Source organism: Ascidia mentula, chromosome 4 (assembly GCF_947561715.1).
Source record: "Ascidia mentula chromosome 4, kaAscMent1.1, whole genome shotgun sequence".
NCBI classification, from domain to species: domain Eukaryota; kingdom Metazoa; phylum Chordata; class Ascidiacea; order Phlebobranchia; family Ascidiidae; genus Ascidia; species Ascidia mentula.
In genome coordinates, this window is record NC_138569.1 from 13688905 (window position 1) to 13706556 (window position 17652).

Sequence of the window (17652 nt, forward strand, 5' to 3'; positions counted from 1 at the left end):
AATTGCGGTGTCCTGTTCTTCGTCCCGTGATGATTCGAACGATAAGGTGCCAGAATAATTGATTAAGGTGTCTTCTGTTGTGACCCACAACATCATGCCATCACCGTGAATTAATGCGCGTTACAGCACACTGTGCGCTGTACGGCCACGCGGGTAAAACATAAAGAAAACATTTCCGCTTAAACACCGAACATCGATGTAATCGTGATGGAATTCGTGACGTAACTCAAAGGGGAAACTTGGTTGAATGAGAAAAGCGGGTGTAAAAAACAATTGTAATTTGTATAAATTTCGTTTAAACTTTATTTACATGTCCCCTTTTCACACAAATATTTGAACAAGAAAAGGGTTTAGTTTAGTGATATTTAAACTGCATTTTAAAGCATAATGATATCGGTTGCACGGAAACGACCTCACAAAAGTCAGCTTCAAAAGCAAACTATGTTTAACTTCCGACGCATGGCTTCAGTATGGTTGAAATAAAAACAGAAACCCTTATCAGAAAAATTCAAATATTCGAAAAATGATTATCTTCCGGCGAAAAGAAGCTGAAATTGAACACGTGACCTATGACGGAGTGTTATTGTTGTTGCGCAGATTATCCGATTATAAGTTTATCCTCGGTGATTCAAACATATGACGCCCATTGTTACGAAACAACAGTCTTTGTGGCAGTTACAAACGCCAGTCTTATCGGTTGACATTGATCGACAAATCCATATAATCGGCAAGAAATCTACTGCGAGGATTTCAAATTCCGCCGAGTTCCGCAAAAATTCGGGATCTGGTCAGTGTAGCAGGAGGTCACTCGACATAGTGGACGCTCCGGAACGCCCAGATCGCCACTGAAGCGGCATAAGATCGTGGGAAATGACACAAGACAATTCCTAAATGTGTTCGTTTCTTAGAAGTGAAGTGAGCGCCAACGTAAAAGGCCAAACTTGGCAACAACAAGTATTTTGTCGATTCGAATTTGCCCCGAGCAATATAGCAACGGTTTGAAGAGAAAATTGCCGCAATTTTGAAAAGGGAAAATAGATTTTAAAGTTCAATTGTCAGGTGCTTTTGGTACACCCTCGTACATAACCAAACATTTATGACACAACTATAACAGTCGGGGGGAATTCATGAGGCATTTTGTAAAATGGCAGCTACAACAGGTTCAAAATCACTATCCTGATGCGTAGACTAGAGACTCGAATAATCCTTATTGCATCCACGTGAAATTCCAATGACAATGCGAAATTAGTTTTGAGAAAGTATAACATATTGTTACCCACCTACAGCATTTTACATGTAAACAATAAATGTTGTCCAGTTATAATTTGTAACATGCCTTCTGCCAATTTCAGAAGCAAAAATGGAATCGCTGGTTTGCTACTGTATTGTTTTTTTGTAAATGACAAACAACAACGCCCCCTTTGATCTCTAACGAAACGGGATTGAGCAACATTTCATCATCTTGTCACAACTTCCTGGAACGCTGATATTGCAATATGCAAATCGCCACTTTCACTCCATCCGAACCCCGAATAACCACTACATAAGCTATTTATACCGAAACTATTGAAACTTCCAGAATTCGAAAAATTTTAATAAAATTAAACACAATACAGACTTCTGGCCTCGTAAATCGTAAAAATTACTGGTTATGTTTTTTGTTGAAGGATTTTAAGGTTGTCAGGTTTGTAGGAACTAAAAATAAAGTTTAAGACAATGTTCACGCGATAAACGAAAGTCCAAAAAAACTTAAAAATACCTCGTTTGATGCAACTTCCGCAGTACTGATGACATAACAATTGACTGCAGTTTCCATGTTTCGACAAATCTGTAGCGTGAGGGGAGTCAGCATTCCGGGTAAGGCACGTGACATATGGGGCAGCGACGAAGTGACGAAATCCAGCCAATCAGAGTGAAGCACGCTGGCCGACTGTGTACAATTACGAAGGCCTATATTAAAATTGGTGGACACAAAACCCTGCACTTGTGACAAGTGACATTAACTCAAACCCGTTGTCGTCGCGTGCGAATTACACGATTGAAAACGATCTCGTCGAGTCGGTGAGCCAGACATCCTTTGCATGGCCTTTGTTCGCCACTTGAACATCGCCTTTGGCTCGCTAATCGTTATTAAGTGGGGAGCAAAAAATCCAAAACAGGCACGATGACTTGGTCAAGTTGCCTGCCAATATTGTTGTCAGTTAGGTAGAAGGTGCATGTTATGTTCCATGTAAGACGGAAGTACTGCAGATGATGATTGGGGCCTTGCTGTAGTTTGTGGCCGACCCGCATTAAGTGCACTTCACCATAGGGAAATAAACACTTGGTGCACAGACTGGTGCTTAGAATCACGAGCAAGTTTAAATTCGCGTCGAAATGGAATTCAACTTCGGTATTTAAACTAGCGATCAGAAAAATGACCTTTAAAGCACAATCGACAAAACTTGGTGGTATTTTGATGTTATAGTAAAGATTATTATCGATTGTCTTTAAAATGTTGCTTCTACTTCAAAGCACGATCTGCCGTAAAATCCCGAATTGATCCGACGTGAAGATTTGTGAATGTTGCGTTTGAATGAAAAGTTATTTAGGGCCAATTGTTCAAGTACAAATGCGTGTCCACCGTGAAACATAAAATAAACAGGTGCGCGGTCCGATCAGCTTCGAGGTTGGTTATCCCATCAGAACTAAATTGCGATGGTTTTGCCCCGGAGCAAAAATACGAAAAAGACCAACGAAGAATGCGTGAAGTAGTGGGGAGGTACGGAAGTTCGGCCCAAAACCTAACCGCGTTCGACCGCGGGATGGACTCGGCACCTTATTCTCAGATTCCATTAAACCCAAAGCCAACAATTTGCTGGCGGCTGGGCAGCCACTTATAACAAGCGACAAGTTGCTTGGAAATTAAAATCGTTACATCAATGGCTGATGGTGGGACCTGAAACAAACTCGTTGCATAAAAGCTTGATTAAAAGTCGCATCGTGACCGGTGAAAGTTGTGCAACCGCGTAATGTTTCTCTACGTGCAGATTGTGCAACGTCTATGCATATTACACAAGAGCTATGGTATTACACAACCTGTAGGCGCAGCATTTTGATGATCGAGTGAAGTAGTGAGGGTTGCAGAGTGAGGGATAGGTTGTGGAGATATGTTGGTGGGTTTTCTTCTGTTCGTTTTGTCGAAAAATCACCTGAAAGAATATTTTTGGTTTAGCATTCTTTCAGAACCAATTAATACATCAAAGGCTTATTTCGAATTTGAGACGATTTAATATTTTTAGCATTTTAACAAAGTCAGGCAAGGATAAATCGCCACATAGAGTAATGCCTAATGAAATAGTGGAAATATGACAAAAGATTTCAACAACGATGCTGCAACATGAGAGTTGGCCTCTGGGCGATCGGCAAATAACAATACCGCGGTGCACATCAACCACAACCTGAGGTGAATACGTTATCGCCCGCCCTGAGATAAGCTAGAACAAGTCCGGCAACTTAAGCTATGTGGAAATAACAGTTCGTATGCAGATGAGTGGTTTAACGTTTGAGGATGAACGTACGAAAAGTAATTAATTGCTTGTTTCGATGTTTCGAGGGTTAATTTTTTTAAATTCTTTATGTTTTTGAAACCGAAATTATGTTTTTAAGCATAGAGTATTCATAGATGTGAACGAACTTCCGATAAGTGCAGCAGCGTGTGCAAGAAATTGTCAGCTATTTCCCTGTTGTATTTAGGGTTGGTCTATTTTAAACAAATCGGGATGTGACGGTTAGAAGTGGTTGCTTGTGATAAAGATCATGTTTCTATTAGTGATTGTCGTTGCGTCAACGATTTGGGCGTTCGTTGAGTAATACGTTGCCTTTTATGTGCGACGTTGCTTGAGAACGACAGATGTATCAACCATTGTACGGTGGAGTTAAAACTCGTCTTACCTTGTAAGGTGTGAAGAAGGTGTTACTCTAACATCACATCCAGTGTTTAGTTTATTTCTATTATGGGCCGTGCGCAAGAAAGTGTGTGACGCAATAACGAAACCAAAATATATTCGCACTGCTTGTATTTGGCGTATGGCGAGACAATTTGGGTCGCCAGTCATTCTTGTCAGGCGCGACAATCGGATCACGCCTCCAAGGGGTTTGAACTTCCCATTCGGGCAGTCGAAAAAAAATAGAAGTTTTTCTTTAATTCGGCGAGGAATGGAAAAAACGACAGTTTTTCATGACGGGATTTTTACACTGGGTCGAGCCCGGCATATACAATCGGATTATGACATAGTGCAGGTGTATAAAGCGACCGAGGCTTATACGTTGGCCACCAAAGACAATGCCCAGGTTGTTGGTGGCGCGCGTGCCGGCGGCCGAGATTTCGAGTCTGGTGAAATTAGGCAACATGATATATTGAAAGCTTTTTTGAAATAATATTGGCAGTTTTGAAGTACAAAACGTTGTTAAGGCAACAGAGAGATTCGAATTGATGACGTATCAAATTTTTGTTCGATTCAGGACATCAAGCATATTCATAAGATCGTTTGGTGATAGACGATCAAATAAGCGGCTCTCGTAGCCTGAAGCGAGTTCTTCGGAACAAACGTTTCTAGCTGCCCTAAACGACCTGAGTCATTGCAATTTTGCGCAGGTCATTTTCACAAGTTAGCATGGGGGCCAGAGGTAACCGCTACGTCATACGTGCGTCACAACATGCAAGTTTTAACAGGGGAAGTGTAAAAATTTCGTAGCATCAGTCATCAGTTTAGTAAGGAGTGAGTCACGGAACTCAAACATATATCAACCTTGAAATAACCATTTCAATCATTTTTGTCTAGCCTGAACGCATAGACTGTAGATATCTGTACGTTTGAATTTGAACGTTACTTGATCATTGGACTTTAATCAACCGAAAATACAAGATGAATCCTCTTCAGAGAATGCTTCTAGCTTTTGTCGCAGCCCTTCTCAAAGGTAAGAATTCGCAACAATTCGTTGTTAGTTTATTAGTTTTTGGCTTATAAACAATAAAAAAAAAATGTTTGATTAAATGAACGAAATACCGGTCGAATTCTTTTCGCCGTTTCCTAACTTCAAAGATTTAAATTACCTCGCGCGAATAATTGAGTTTTTGTTATGTTTTGCTGTGGAATTGGAATTGCGTTAAAAATTGCTTTGATGTCGTTTCTTAATCAATTAGGAGCACACACCCATCAGACAAGACGCGTTAAGTGGGAACAAATTCCACAGTGCCTTCCCGCAGGCAAAATTAATTATATCTAAAAACGTTTGTGTAATTGCACAGTCACGATGTTTAAGAGAAACTTCGAGAGTGACTTGCGCAAGACGAAAAAACACTTCCGTATTTTTGCGCAGTAACGAACATTTTTTTAGTAACAAGTATAGTTTTCATGACAATGGCAAAATCTTGCGGTTGGCGTGCGTGCAAAGCAACCCATAATTGCGGCGATTTTAACCCACGGCACCTGCTACAGTTTGCCGTTATAAAGACAGAATTACTATTTTCAATCCGACATCTCTGCAACGGGAAGTGATTATTTTGCTCAGTAAGAGTGACTCGCAATTATCTGAGGTTGAAAACATTCACTGTTAACAGTCACGTGACTCGGTAAACGTGCAGGTTGGGCGTCCACCGGCAAAATGTTCATTGTTGTGTTCGGACATAGCCGCAGGACACTTGCAGCAGCTCGGTGGCACGACATAACTCGCCCGGGAAAGCACGCTCTTATTTGCACGCAAGCTTACGTCACGACCGACTCCGTCCCGCCTCATGTGGTGACATTGAACAAACGAACAATTAACTCTGTGTGTGGCCCATGATCATAAGGTTTGTTTTGAACAGAGCTTTCGTTAGTTGTGTTTTATTTTGGGGCTAGCTTTGACAACACAACTAATATATTGTTACGACAAACAAAAATTAAATTGAATTTTAAAAAATCACTTCTAAGACAAGAACACTTAAATTTAATGTTATTTAATGTAAGAGATAATATTAAATATATAGACGTGCAGATCCCAATAAAGTTGCGACGTTAGTGTTTTGATTTAAAACAAGTAGTGACAAAACTTAAAGATCAACCGCGTTTTTTTAATTTACCTCCAGCGTATTTGACAACCGTGCGACCACACCCACATATAACACACAAAATAACAATCACCTAGCGACTTGAAATTGAAAACAAATGCTTGTCGCCAACCGACAAACATTCCAATAATAATTTTCAAAACGGTTTACAACGGAGAAAAACTCCAATCGAAGAAAAACTCTGGTGTTAACTACAGCATATAGGTGTAAACAACGAGTTAAAAAGCTACGTGCGCTGAACATGCACCAAATAGGGACACGAAATATCTGAGGGTCAGCTGCTGCGCTTGCCAAATCACCGTGCGTCATTCCCCTTGCACATGTAATGTCATCAACGCTAAGCAATCTTGCGAAAGCAATTTTTCAGTTCTTAACCAGTTCGTGGTTCGACCTCGACTTGCATCGCATTTCTGCAATGCAGAAAGTTGGGCGGAGGCCATTGAGGAGGGATTTGGTTAACTTCTTAGTTTTCGCCCCCGGTAACCCCATGCAAAGTGTGGCCAACACGAAACAAAATGTGTTGACGTCAGAACGCTTGATCGGGTCCGAAGAAGCGATTTGTAGGGAAGTCACGATTTTAAGGTGGACCTGGGGAAAAGTATTGCATGACACGCAATGCAGCGAACCGACGTGACACGGTACACGAAAGTGAGCAATTATGCCGCCCTCTATACAGCTTTAAGGCCCAATGTGCAGATTATGGGGTCACAGGGATTGCGCTTACACGTAACTTGATAGCGCGTGGGTTCCGGTAGTTTATGAGTAATCGCCAGAACGCATATTCAGGCCCTACGCCAAGATCCTTCCCCGATTCCAACCAACGTCACTACCAAATATCGCGGCACTAGTCATATCGCGATAATGAACTTTAGAATTTTAAAACGAAATCAAACAGGCAGTACCAGTAGCCGAACGGAAATAATAAACAGGTTCGACGTGTCAAATGTTTAATTACAACTATTTGGAACGCATAGAAATACGAAACGAATGATGCGATGCCAAACTTTGAGAGTGGTGTTGAAGTTCTATGAGCTGATTACACCTTTCGTCAGAGTTATTTCATACCAGGTTTATTGTCGCACCTGTGCTGGAGTAAATGTTAATAAGCTTTCAAGCGAGCCCGCAACAAATAACACGTAACTGGCGCAAAGCTTTCATTTTGCGTGCTCAGCACGAAAGCTACGATAAGCATGAGTTAAACCAAACCAGGTAAAAAGATCAAATATAAAACAAACATGAAAGGTTTTTATGCGGGAGAAATGGTTGACTGCTCCAAACTACAAATTATGATTTTGAGAGAAAATATTGTCGAAAGTACGAAAATTGCCTTTCTCATGACCTGGGCGCATGGAATCTCGCAAGAAGCAAATCATGAGGTGAATTTTCGCTACTCACTGATAAAATCATTATCCAACGAGTTTGAAGCTTACGGCGGAAATGACCTACTCTGTAATTTGTAAACGGTAATTGGGTTTGCGTAATGGGAAAAACACCGAAAGTTGACGAGGTCGAGGCCGCAGAGAAACGTGCTTGTTTTCAACAACGCTCGCGAATTGTTCGGCGCGTGAAAAAGGAGGGTGGGTGTGTATATTAAGTCGGCTCGGGCGCTTTCAATCCACAAAACAAAGCTTATCGGTGGGACGGCAACACCGAGACGTTATGTAATAAAGTCGAGCAGTCAGCTTTAATTGAGGCACTATAGCAAGTAAAGCTTTAAATTATTCTTTCAGAAACAATATATACAGAGCGATTAAAGCCGAATTGAAATAATAAAGTTTAAAATGAATTTTCTGATCATTGCACTGAGTTTGTTTGTGGTTTTCGCTGACGGTATGTACTTGGGAAAAAAGGAATATCCAATAATAGCAGGTAACATACGTGGACTGCGCAGGTGTGCGCTAGTGTTTAAACTGTAAATAAAGTCACAAGTTCAGTGTTTTATCAATTCCCGCTAGGTTGGTAAATATGAGCGTCTCATCCAAATTAGCGCATTCTCCACCTATTGTTCCTTTGTGAGGATTAATTTTTAGTCGAAATGCGCTTTCTTGATGAAACGAATTTTGACCTTTGCACGATACCTGTCAACAACTGGGCGGATCGAGTCGGCAGACACGCGAATATCGCGTGCGCACCAAACGTACGACGGATTAACTTAACGGCCACACATGGTCACACCAACCTAACATGCAACTTTTCATTACTTTAACCAAATTTTGATGTATTTTTTCAGGTCAAAACCCGCCGACTTGCAAACTGGCCGAGATCGCAAATCCTTCGCAACAATGGTCGTTCGCCTCCAACCTTACGTGTGATGCTGACACGTTGCGAGGCGACAAGAGCGACGTCATCGATGCTGTTGCCGACGGAGTGATTTGCACCTTTACTTATTCATGTCCGGTCGATCCAAGCGGCCCTCATAGACATACTGAGATGAAATGCAAGAACGGAAAATGGGAGGGAGCCATGCCCGACTGCTCCTCAAACGATCGAATTGTAAGTTTTTAGTCAGGATTCTATTTCGAGCTAACCGCGCCTAATCACGGCACGCTGACCTTTCCAAGTTTTCCACGAACTAAATTTGGCGTTTTTTAAATTAGTTTGAGGACATCCTGCGCACTTTCGGCGACCAGAATGAAGAGGAGAAGGAAGAGACAAATGAGGAGAGAAAAGATGAGTCAGTATTGGGAAGTGCAATCCGTAAATCCTCATCAAAATCACAGACACGACAGAAACTGAGGAACATATGCAAGACAAAGCAATTGTGTTATCGTGTGGATAGAGCATCGTCGTGCACCAAACTGAGTAAGTTTTACAATCCACAAAACTTGTGTTACTTCCATAAACGTCAGTTTTAACAAAAAATGGGAGACTCAACAACGTTGTGGTCATTTAATTTACCAGACTGCTTCTTGTTTTCAGGAGTGAAAAATGGCGAAAGGTATTTTAGCCGAATAAACGAAATGTTCCAATATCTGTGCCGGTATTGCCACAAGTACGTGTGCTCCAGAGGCGTCCACCTGCTGTAAAACCAAGTTCTACGAAGCCGTTCTTATGGTACAAAAAACTGCAAGCAAACGCGCCCAGGAGTGGAAATTAGATTTTGCGACAGTCAATGTTCACTGTGGGAACGCGTAATTCTTCTTTGCGATCTCAAGTTTTTTCTACGTTTTTTGTGTTGTCGAAGAATTAATTTAAGTTATGGAACTGCTCGATTATTATCAATGCGATAAATATCCGTGTACCTGACATTAACCGCCACGATCTGATTGGAAAAAGCTATGGTTGAAATCAATTTTTCATATAAGCAGAGACTTGGCACAACACACGATTTTATCTTGCAGCTCTTGAATGACACGTTTTTATCTGATGGCGATTTCCATTGTAACATTCCGCTTTGCACGTACACTCGCCTTGGCTTGTTCCGTTCAACCCAAAACAATCATTCTGGGATTGGGACGCGGGCACATTGGGTTGTGTTTGTGGTGCGACAAAAGAACATCTCAAGAATATAATTCCACCTTGCCTTTAGGCCCTCGTCCTGTCGTGCCAGGCAGCACGCGAACTTTCAAAATTGGCCGCAAAATTTTTAAAACCGAGCACAACAACATGTATCGAGTTAATTGGATGCAAACAAACGCATTTTGATTTTTTTCAGAGCCGAACAACCTTATTTGCATTTTATTTGTGATTGTTTTTTTATGATTGCGTGTACAGTTTTTACGGGATTTAATTTGTACAATTTTTATTGAGAATAAAGTTTATGGAAATAAATTATATGGTGACATCTTTTATTGGACAGAATTACAATTTTATATTGCACGAAAGAAATTAGGACAAGGAACGTTTGACACCAAAAAAAGTCACCATCGCAACTTTGGCATTTAAAAATTTACTCAACTCAAAAACGTGACCATTAAAAATTAACGCTGAATTTGGATTAAAGTCCAATGATTAAAATTCAAACTTTACATACTTGTCACGCAACACACGAGTATTCCTAATAGACGTAGTTAATTGCGAGAACCTTAATCAGAAATTTAAGAAGTAACAGTATTACTTTCATTTAGGATTTGGAATCCCATGTTAGGTAATGGGGCAAAAGGGCAAATATATAATTCATTTCCGCTGGCGACAAATTCCTCGAATGCGACTATCCATTTACTATTGCTGTAGCAATTAAAGCGTGTAGTATTAAGCCACACGATTGCTAACTACCACCTAATTAAAAGGTCAAACAATATCATACAAAGTGGCCACATTTTTTGCTTCGCCGACCATTCGATGTGGCATGTATAGATTCAAGGAGTAAATAGTAAGTATTACATTATGCCCATGAATCACAAAGTTTGTATTGATAGCTAATATATGGATATATATGAGATGAATTCCGCTTGCTTGCAAATGGCACAACAAAATAGGAAAAATCATTATCACGGTTTAAGGCTTTGAAGGAAAACATGTGGACGGGGCGTGGCCAATAATCGATTGTTCGTGCAACGGTTGCATGCTTGGCAGCTCTGCCCAGTTTTGGGTCGAATCGCCATCGCATTTTTTCCACCTGCGTCGTATGATGTAAACAAAATTCTTCGAATTATTAACCCCGCCGATTGCAACACGGTTTTTTAACATGCCGAGAGAAAAGGGGAAACGGTTGCCATCGTGGAAGCGCCCGCAATCTTCCGTGCAAACGAGTTTTTACGCAGATCTTGCAAAAGGCAATCGTTCGCAGTATTTCCCATTAAGAGCATGAGTTTATCGTGGAACACACAGTATCCATACACTAATATTTACGCACGTATTACATGTACACATAACCAATTTTCAATGTTTTGAGTCGCTCTCAGCGAGACGTTAAACAAGAATTGCCGTTTTAAAATAATTTTTATTTCAGTAGGAGTCATCGCGACATTTTTGGAATCAATTCTTGCTCCCCGACGACGGCAATCTAATTTTAAATTCAACAAACTTGAATTCCAAAAACCAAAAGGTGAGATTTCTTCAGAATCAATTTAATGTTACGCTCGAAGCTGTAACAGCACATGATAGAGGAAAATTGCTTTCACGATGTTGTGTTTGTGACGTTCACACATTGTGATAAAAATCTCGCTTTTGTTCCCCGAGGTTAAATGTTAGACCGATATGTCACCAATAAAACAAAGCGATGTACTGAGATAAAACACAATTTGAGGAGATATCGTCGTCAGACACCGGAAAATTTCTCGCGGAAATCACCCGCTTGTACGAGTTAAGTGCGCGCGTGTCAGGATGTAAAAACTAAAGGAATCTAAATTAGATGAAAAAGGCGGGAAAACATTTAACGGCGCTAAGAGAAATGTTGTCGTCACACCACACGTAAAAATGGGCATGAAATAAAACAGCAATACGTTACCCGCTGTCGAGGTGATTTTGAAAGAAAACGGGCTATTTGAGGAATGTAACATCGTCTTTCGTATTTTGAAGCTAGCACCCGCCTTATAACGTCTGCATGTTAATTAACCAGTTTGCTTGCTTTGGAGTGAAGACCGCTGGGTAAAATTTTTCGCCGATTTCATAATCGTCTTACTAAAAAGTTTGTGTATAATATGCAACAAATTGGGCCATGATCCGATCATGTATTAGTAAAACGTTGGCTGGGAGATACAAAATAAACCACTTGCTCGACGGTTTAGTAAAAACCACAACGCAAACAAATGAAGTTACTGCTCGATGTTCAGCACTAACCACTGCATTGCCTATAAAGAAAGTTGCCAAACCGGAATGAGCGATCAAAACTGTTTGGGGAAACCACACCACATGGAGACAACCTTTTCAAGAGTTGAAGAGTAATGAAAACGCTTAACCTTTGCAAGTCCGGTCGCCCTTTATATGGAAAGAGAGAACAAAGATTTGAGTGTCGCGGAAACTTATACCCGAATAACATCACGACAACACTAAGAAAATTGCTGCGATGGGTTTCGCGATTATATGCAATGACTTCGGAACGTCTTCCACCCACCCACCAATGTTATCTCAATCAATGTCAATACGATGGTTGAGATGATGTGAAACTAATAGCAGCATTTTTCAGCGCGTGACACAAAGTGATACCTTGTTTGTGCAATTCAGCAACCCAGCAGACTATTTGTCACATGCGATCTAGCTTAATATTGCACAAAATGCAAAAATTGCAATTTCAGCATTTCGATGGCCAAATTGCAACATAATGTGAACAATTCAAAACCAGATCCACCTATCATGTTCGGAACAGCATCAAAGGGGGCGCAAGGATTTCTAAAATATAAGTCAAATCACTTTCAGCAGTTGGAAAACCAACCATAAGACCCACTACACATTAAAAACTCATTTGGGCGATTTTGTTGACGACTGGAAACCAAATTGGATTCCACAGGCAGCAAAATTCGGGTGGTTAATTACCTTTTACAAATCACGCATTCAAAAGATGGTCGCACGTCGTAGTGAGTCACTGCACGAAACGCATTAAACGTGAACTACCACAGTCTTTCGGACAAGCATCAATTGTCCTTTCACTGGATTGTAATCTGCGGAAACCATGTTAACATAGGTGCCAGGGAGCACCTGCATCCAACGACCGCAAAAGTGGCGATAAGGGGCAACAGAAAAATGTGCTCGGTTTAGCGAAAAGATTAAAACCGGGAAGTTACCTCGAGCTCTTGTGGGGTCGATCTCAGTACATCGATGTTCAAAGGAGATAATGGAACGAAGAAGGTGAAGCAGGTTTGCCTGGAAACTCACAATGAACGGTCGATTGTTGCCGCACCACCAATATGCAAGCTCCGCGTTGTTTTCACACGAATGCGGGGATCTGCACAATAAAGTGGATTTTTTGTAACAAGAATAGTTTGTTGATAAAGGGCCTCGTGTTTCAGTACAAGAAGTTTATTTTAACACCTTAGCAAGGTATTGCTACAAACTAATGAAGATTTCCGTGTGTACTATAAAGTAAAAAAACATCAATTGCTGAACAAAGGCATGTTTAAGACTAACCGCGCTGCATGTATTTATTTGGCAAGTTATATAAATTTATCAATGATGAAAGTGTTATTTAGGGTAGACAAGGTTCAACAACACCACAACACATAGAATTATGAACCACTTAATGCGTCTGGTTCAAGGCACATGATGCTTACCCTCTTGTGTTGCTGCAGTGCGTTGAACTTGTACAACCTTCAGCAATTACCTGCAGCAAAAACCGTTGTAAAATATACGGTATTACCTTACTCGGTAAACCTAAGCTGAGTAAGAGGTTTTCCAAACCGTAACTACAAAAAATTTACCACGTAATCAGCCTTTATACAGCTTTAGGCTACAAAAGCTTTTCGAACTTGCATAGCACCATGTGGAAATGAGCTTTACATGTTAAAGATTTCATACCATTCCTAAGCGAAAATTTACAAATAAAATACAAATAAATTTTAAACATTTCACCGTAGCACCACTCATGATGCTATAAGCGTCTGTTGAAAGGTTAAAATAAATGCTTCAGTAATTGAGGTATACAGCTAAATCTATCTATCGGTATATATAACGAAACACATATATGTTCCAACAATTATCATCAAGATTACATGTAGAGCTTGCACAGTACGCGAAAGGGCCAACAAAGCAGTTTCCTGCATGCGATGCTTCACAAGCACAGACATGACGAAGGCACTGAATTGTTGAGCCGACGACGAAACCGTCGATGACGTCAAGTGCGACGCTGACGTAACATTCTCCTTTGCGAGAATGGTCACTTGGTCGAGAAGTGAAACGAGTAGTTTGCAGGAAATACACCGAACGTCACATAGGGAATTGGGAATCTCATCCTTTGGCGGTTGCCATGATCTAAAAAATAATTGATGTAGGCATTTTGAGTTTGAGCGAGGGCAATTATAACCACAAAAAAACATTCATAAAGCCTAAACAAAGCGGCGTATATCCACATTAAGTTGATAAAGATACGCGCTTGGACTCATATATGAGCAGAATTGCCGAAGATGGAATTTACTGAATTCATGTGGTACAAGTTATCTTTGACATAAAAAATAATTTGACAAACAGACGCGCCCAAGGAAACTAAACGTCTTTTTTGAAGTAACTAAATTGCTATGCAGACCTTGCTTATCGCTTTGAAACCGGAACAGAATCAGCCAAGTGCAATGATAACAACGTAAATCATACGGATGCAGATTATTGGAAAGAGGGCCCGCCCACCTGATATACCGGAGGCAGATCCCGATCAGGACATCGATAATCATAATACTCTGAGATTGACTCGAAATGTCTCCATAAAACTGCTTTCCCGCCATGGACTGCTGATGGCGAACCAACAACTCCTAAAAACAAGTTTTGTGCTCCACAATCTGTCCAACCAGACAGTCGATTTCATGTTAACAAAGTAGTTTAGTTCGGAAATAGGGAGATTGAACTGATGAAAACGTGCCATGTCATTGACTTAAAGTATTTTGATTTAACGATGCTTTTTAAAAGTGCATTTAAGCCATGTTTAGTTTGTAAAGCATTGCTGCACCTGTAAAGTGGACTGTCCTGCCAGGTATGACGTCTGGTGCGACATTTGAGTGGTTGAAGCTGTGTACGTGAAAAGTCGAGGGTTGCAATGGAGGAGCGCGAGGATAGAACGAAGAACATACAAAACCCGTCGTGTGTCGAACGACTCCTAAAACCACGAGATAATTTTAGTGTTGAGGAAATCGCCTGCCCAACCTTGGGTCAAACGACCACGTGAAAGTACAAATGAAAGGTCGTTCGTGAAGCAATAATTTTGCAGAAATCTCTTCGCACGCAAAAGTTGGGTGGACCCGAATCCTGCTTGTTATATGAAATGCTTTATTGAAAATCATTTTCGTCGAAAGTACTTGGTACTTGGTACAATGCATTACCATTGTGTACAAATGCATTGTAGTGTTAATACTTGGAATACACGCACAATACCCATGTATATAGAAGCATATGCCCAAGCATATCTAACAAATGATCAAAATTTAAATAAATATTTCCAAAAAAACAACCTGGTAAATGAGAAGGTCCCATGATGTTTGTTTGTCCGGAGTTTTGCCATCTTGTTGCGTAATCTTTTTAGTTTTTTCGAGTTCCTCTGCAGACGCTGGAGCCGCAGCTTCGTCTTGTGGCATAGGCGAAGTTTTGCTGGATGCAAAGTGGGCTTAATTAGAATGTAAAAAATTGCAACCACAATCCCGTGTTTCGCACGCAGTAATTTGCAAACCGTGCAGTAGTTTTCGATAAAACGCAAACAGCCGCTATTTCGAAGACCTGTTGTTGTTTATCCAACATGTTGGAAGTTTTGTCGATATTAAAATACGTTAAAGAAGGCTAAAAATTATTCGACCGTACGTTAATTTTTTTCGTTGTAGTAACCCTGGCTTAAACCCTAGCAATGACGCAGAATAATTAACAGTGCCCAGACAAAATTTGAATCATTATAGTGGGTATCCAAAAATGGAAGTGAATTTCCCACACCGAGTACGATCGCCAAATTAGCCAAACCCGGCCAAATTCCTCTTCCGCCCTTCCTTGTATGCAAATATATGTGGGTCATCACACTAACAACAGCCCCGCATCACAACTTCGCGTACAAATCACGAAGCTAGCAACTGGCGCTCATGGAATAGAAAAGATCGCATCAAATTTAAATCTAATTATAAGGCGATTGTTCGGAATATCTTGTTTCCTGCAATTCACGCAGAATTGCCTGAGAAATTTTTATGCAATTTTTACGATTCAACTAAGCGTTGGAAACCAACACCATCAGTTATCTTGAAATGTATTATCAACTTACAATAGTTTAAGCTTTTGCGAGGGAATGTTGAACGCCACTATCAACGAGCTTAAGAGGAAAAGGGACAAAATGCGACACGGAGTACTTGGACGTGACACATTTTGGCGCCAGGATTAAAAGATATTGCCACTTTAGTGTGGTCCCCTCTGAAATCGCATGTCATGTAGCATGTGACTCTTAAGTACTCTTGGTTAAAATGTTTGAAGAAAACATTGATCGCGTAACGCCTTTAGTGGATTTCGACGAAATCAACCAACTTCATCGGGTGTGTACGTATATACTGACGAACCCATCCAACCAGAAACATGCCTAGTCTGATGTTCTGTAGCTTCGAAAGGCAATCAAAAAACAGTTCTTGTTTCAAAGATAGAATAAAATACACGTCGATTTGCTTTCGACTAAAATGAGATTGTGGTTTAACTTTTCAACTTACAGTCTGATAACTTCCAATGCTTCCCTAATAACAGTTTCCACAATATGTTGAGCTTTGGAAGAAATTTCGTCTTCACTTCGTTCCGTCAACTTCGACACTAAATCCCTGAAAACCAATAAGGTACAGATTGTTAAGATGTTCAAAAATAATTAGGGTTTAGCATTTTGCGTCACACCCCAACTCCAGTCAACGCTTACCCACTGCCCTTTTCCGTGTAACATATATATCAAAGGAAACATCACAACTTAATGCAATATTGCAAAAAAAAATGTTTTTCTTATTGAAACATCAAAGGGGAAGTATTTTTTTATTTTTTACCACACTGGGATGCAACCCAGGTTATATTGACCGCGAATCCCGAACAGATTTTCTACATAATATATGGACCGGGCGTCTTGACCGATGTTGCCATTTACCTCATAATGCACTGGCGCCACCACATGGCCATTTTTAAACCCATATAAATACATCAGCATTATTTCAACCAGAAATTTACAACCATGAAGTCAGTATTACTACCTATATTGTTGTTTTCCCTTTGCAATGTCGGACAAAACAGAAGAAGATGAGGTTGCTTCATTGAAAGAATTTCTGTAACAAAATCATTTACGTTTAAGTCAACGCAGTAAAAATATTTATGAAACATAATGCCAAAAATATTTATTTTATTGAGCCCGTGTCTAGTCTTATGGTGGGGAAGTCGTAAATATTAACTTTCTTTCTTAGAACAACAAGGATAAGAAACCATTACCGGAGTTTGTAAGTAAGGTTGGTCAACTGCTGTGATGACGCCTGAAAAAAACAACCAGAGGTCACGTTCGTTAGAAGAGAATTAACAAAACCTTGACTTTATAATAATTTTCATAGAACGGTCAAATTACCTGAGGCAAACCAACTTCAACATTCGATACATCGTCACTCTCAACACCTGAAAGTCATATAAGCGTAAAAAATGGTAGCAAATGGAAAACACAACCATAGCTTTCATCAGACAATCCAAGCTTGACAAACTTTCTGCAAACAAAACAAAAACACACCAGCAACAAACGGAGCACTCCTTGTTTTTGGATGAAGGGCGACCAACAGAAATGGTTCAAGGAGACGAAGAAGGTCTTGTTTTTCCAAGCACTGTCGCAACCAACGATGAACGATCGTCAACGATAGAGAAAATGTTGAATCGGTCGGTTGAAAAACGGGGGAAGTCAAGGTTGTCCGTTCCACGTTGTAAGAAGTGAGTGTGTCCACGACGGCGAATAAACACCTAAAATGAAGGTTGTCAAGTTTTGGTAGTTTTTGCACGACCTTAATGTT

General features: G+C 40.4%; 2 protein-coding genes across 5 annotated transcripts in view; one reads left to right on the forward strand and one right to left on the reverse strand.

Moving 5' to 3' along the window:
* LOC145899632 (protein DOP1A-like) overlaps nt 1-17652 on the reverse strand; it is a 33497-nt gene that overhangs the window by 10948 nt on the left and 4897 nt on the right. For all 3 annotated transcript variants that reach the window (XM_082988513.1, XM_082988514.1, XM_082988515.1), the window contains exons 18-30: nt 17379-17602; nt 17223-17269; nt 17093-17133; nt 16861-16932; nt 16342-16446; nt 15121-15256; nt 14622-14768; nt 14306-14427; nt 13678-13936; nt 13240-13289; nt 12754-12914; nt 3079-3191; nt 1760-1930 (exon numbers count right to left, since the gene is read on the reverse strand). In XM_082988513.1, the coding sequence (XP_082844639.1) occupies nt 1760-1930; nt 3079-3191; nt 12754-12914; nt 13240-13289; nt 13678-13936; nt 14306-14427; nt 14622-14768; nt 15121-15256; nt 16342-16446; nt 16861-16932; nt 17093-17133; nt 17223-17269; nt 17379-17602 (1648 nt within the window). The remainder of the gene's footprint in view (nt 1-1759; nt 1931-3078; nt 3192-12753; nt 12915-13239; nt 13290-13677; nt 13937-14305; nt 14428-14621; nt 14769-15120; nt 15257-16341; nt 16447-16860; nt 16933-17092; nt 17134-17222; nt 17270-17378; nt 17603-17652) is intronic.
* On the forward strand, nt 4825-9862 carry LOC145897792 (uncharacterized). Of its 2 annotated transcripts, none has more exons than XM_082986236.1 (4): nt 4825-4959; nt 8322-8584; nt 8689-8893; nt 9011-9862. In XM_082986236.1, the coding sequence occupies exons 1-4, from the start codon at nt 4908-4910 to the stop codon at nt 9115-9117; spliced, it is 627 nt and encodes a 208-aa protein (XP_082842362.1). In that variant the 5' UTR covers nt 4825-4907; the 3' UTR covers nt 9118-9862. The 2 variants fall into 2 exon arrangements, with proteins under 2 accessions (XP_082842362.1, XP_082842361.1); XM_082986235.1 differs by lacking the exon at nt 4825-4959 and adding an exon at nt 7819-7960.

Bases quoted from the DNA above. Each gene is read 5' to 3' on its own strand.
- LOC145897792 (XM_082986235.1), top strand. From the start codon at position 7,873: ATGAATTTTCTGATCATTGCACTGAGTTTGTTTGTGGTTTTCGCTGAC. The intron at 7,961-8,321 runs GTAACATACGTG...GTATTTTTTCAG, and splicing joins GGAATATCCAATAATAGCAG to GTCAAAACCCGCCGACTTGC. The intron at 8,585-8,688 runs GTAAGTTTTTAG...TTTTTAAATTAG, and splicing joins GCTCCTCAAACGATCGAATT to TTTGAGGACATCCTGCGCAC.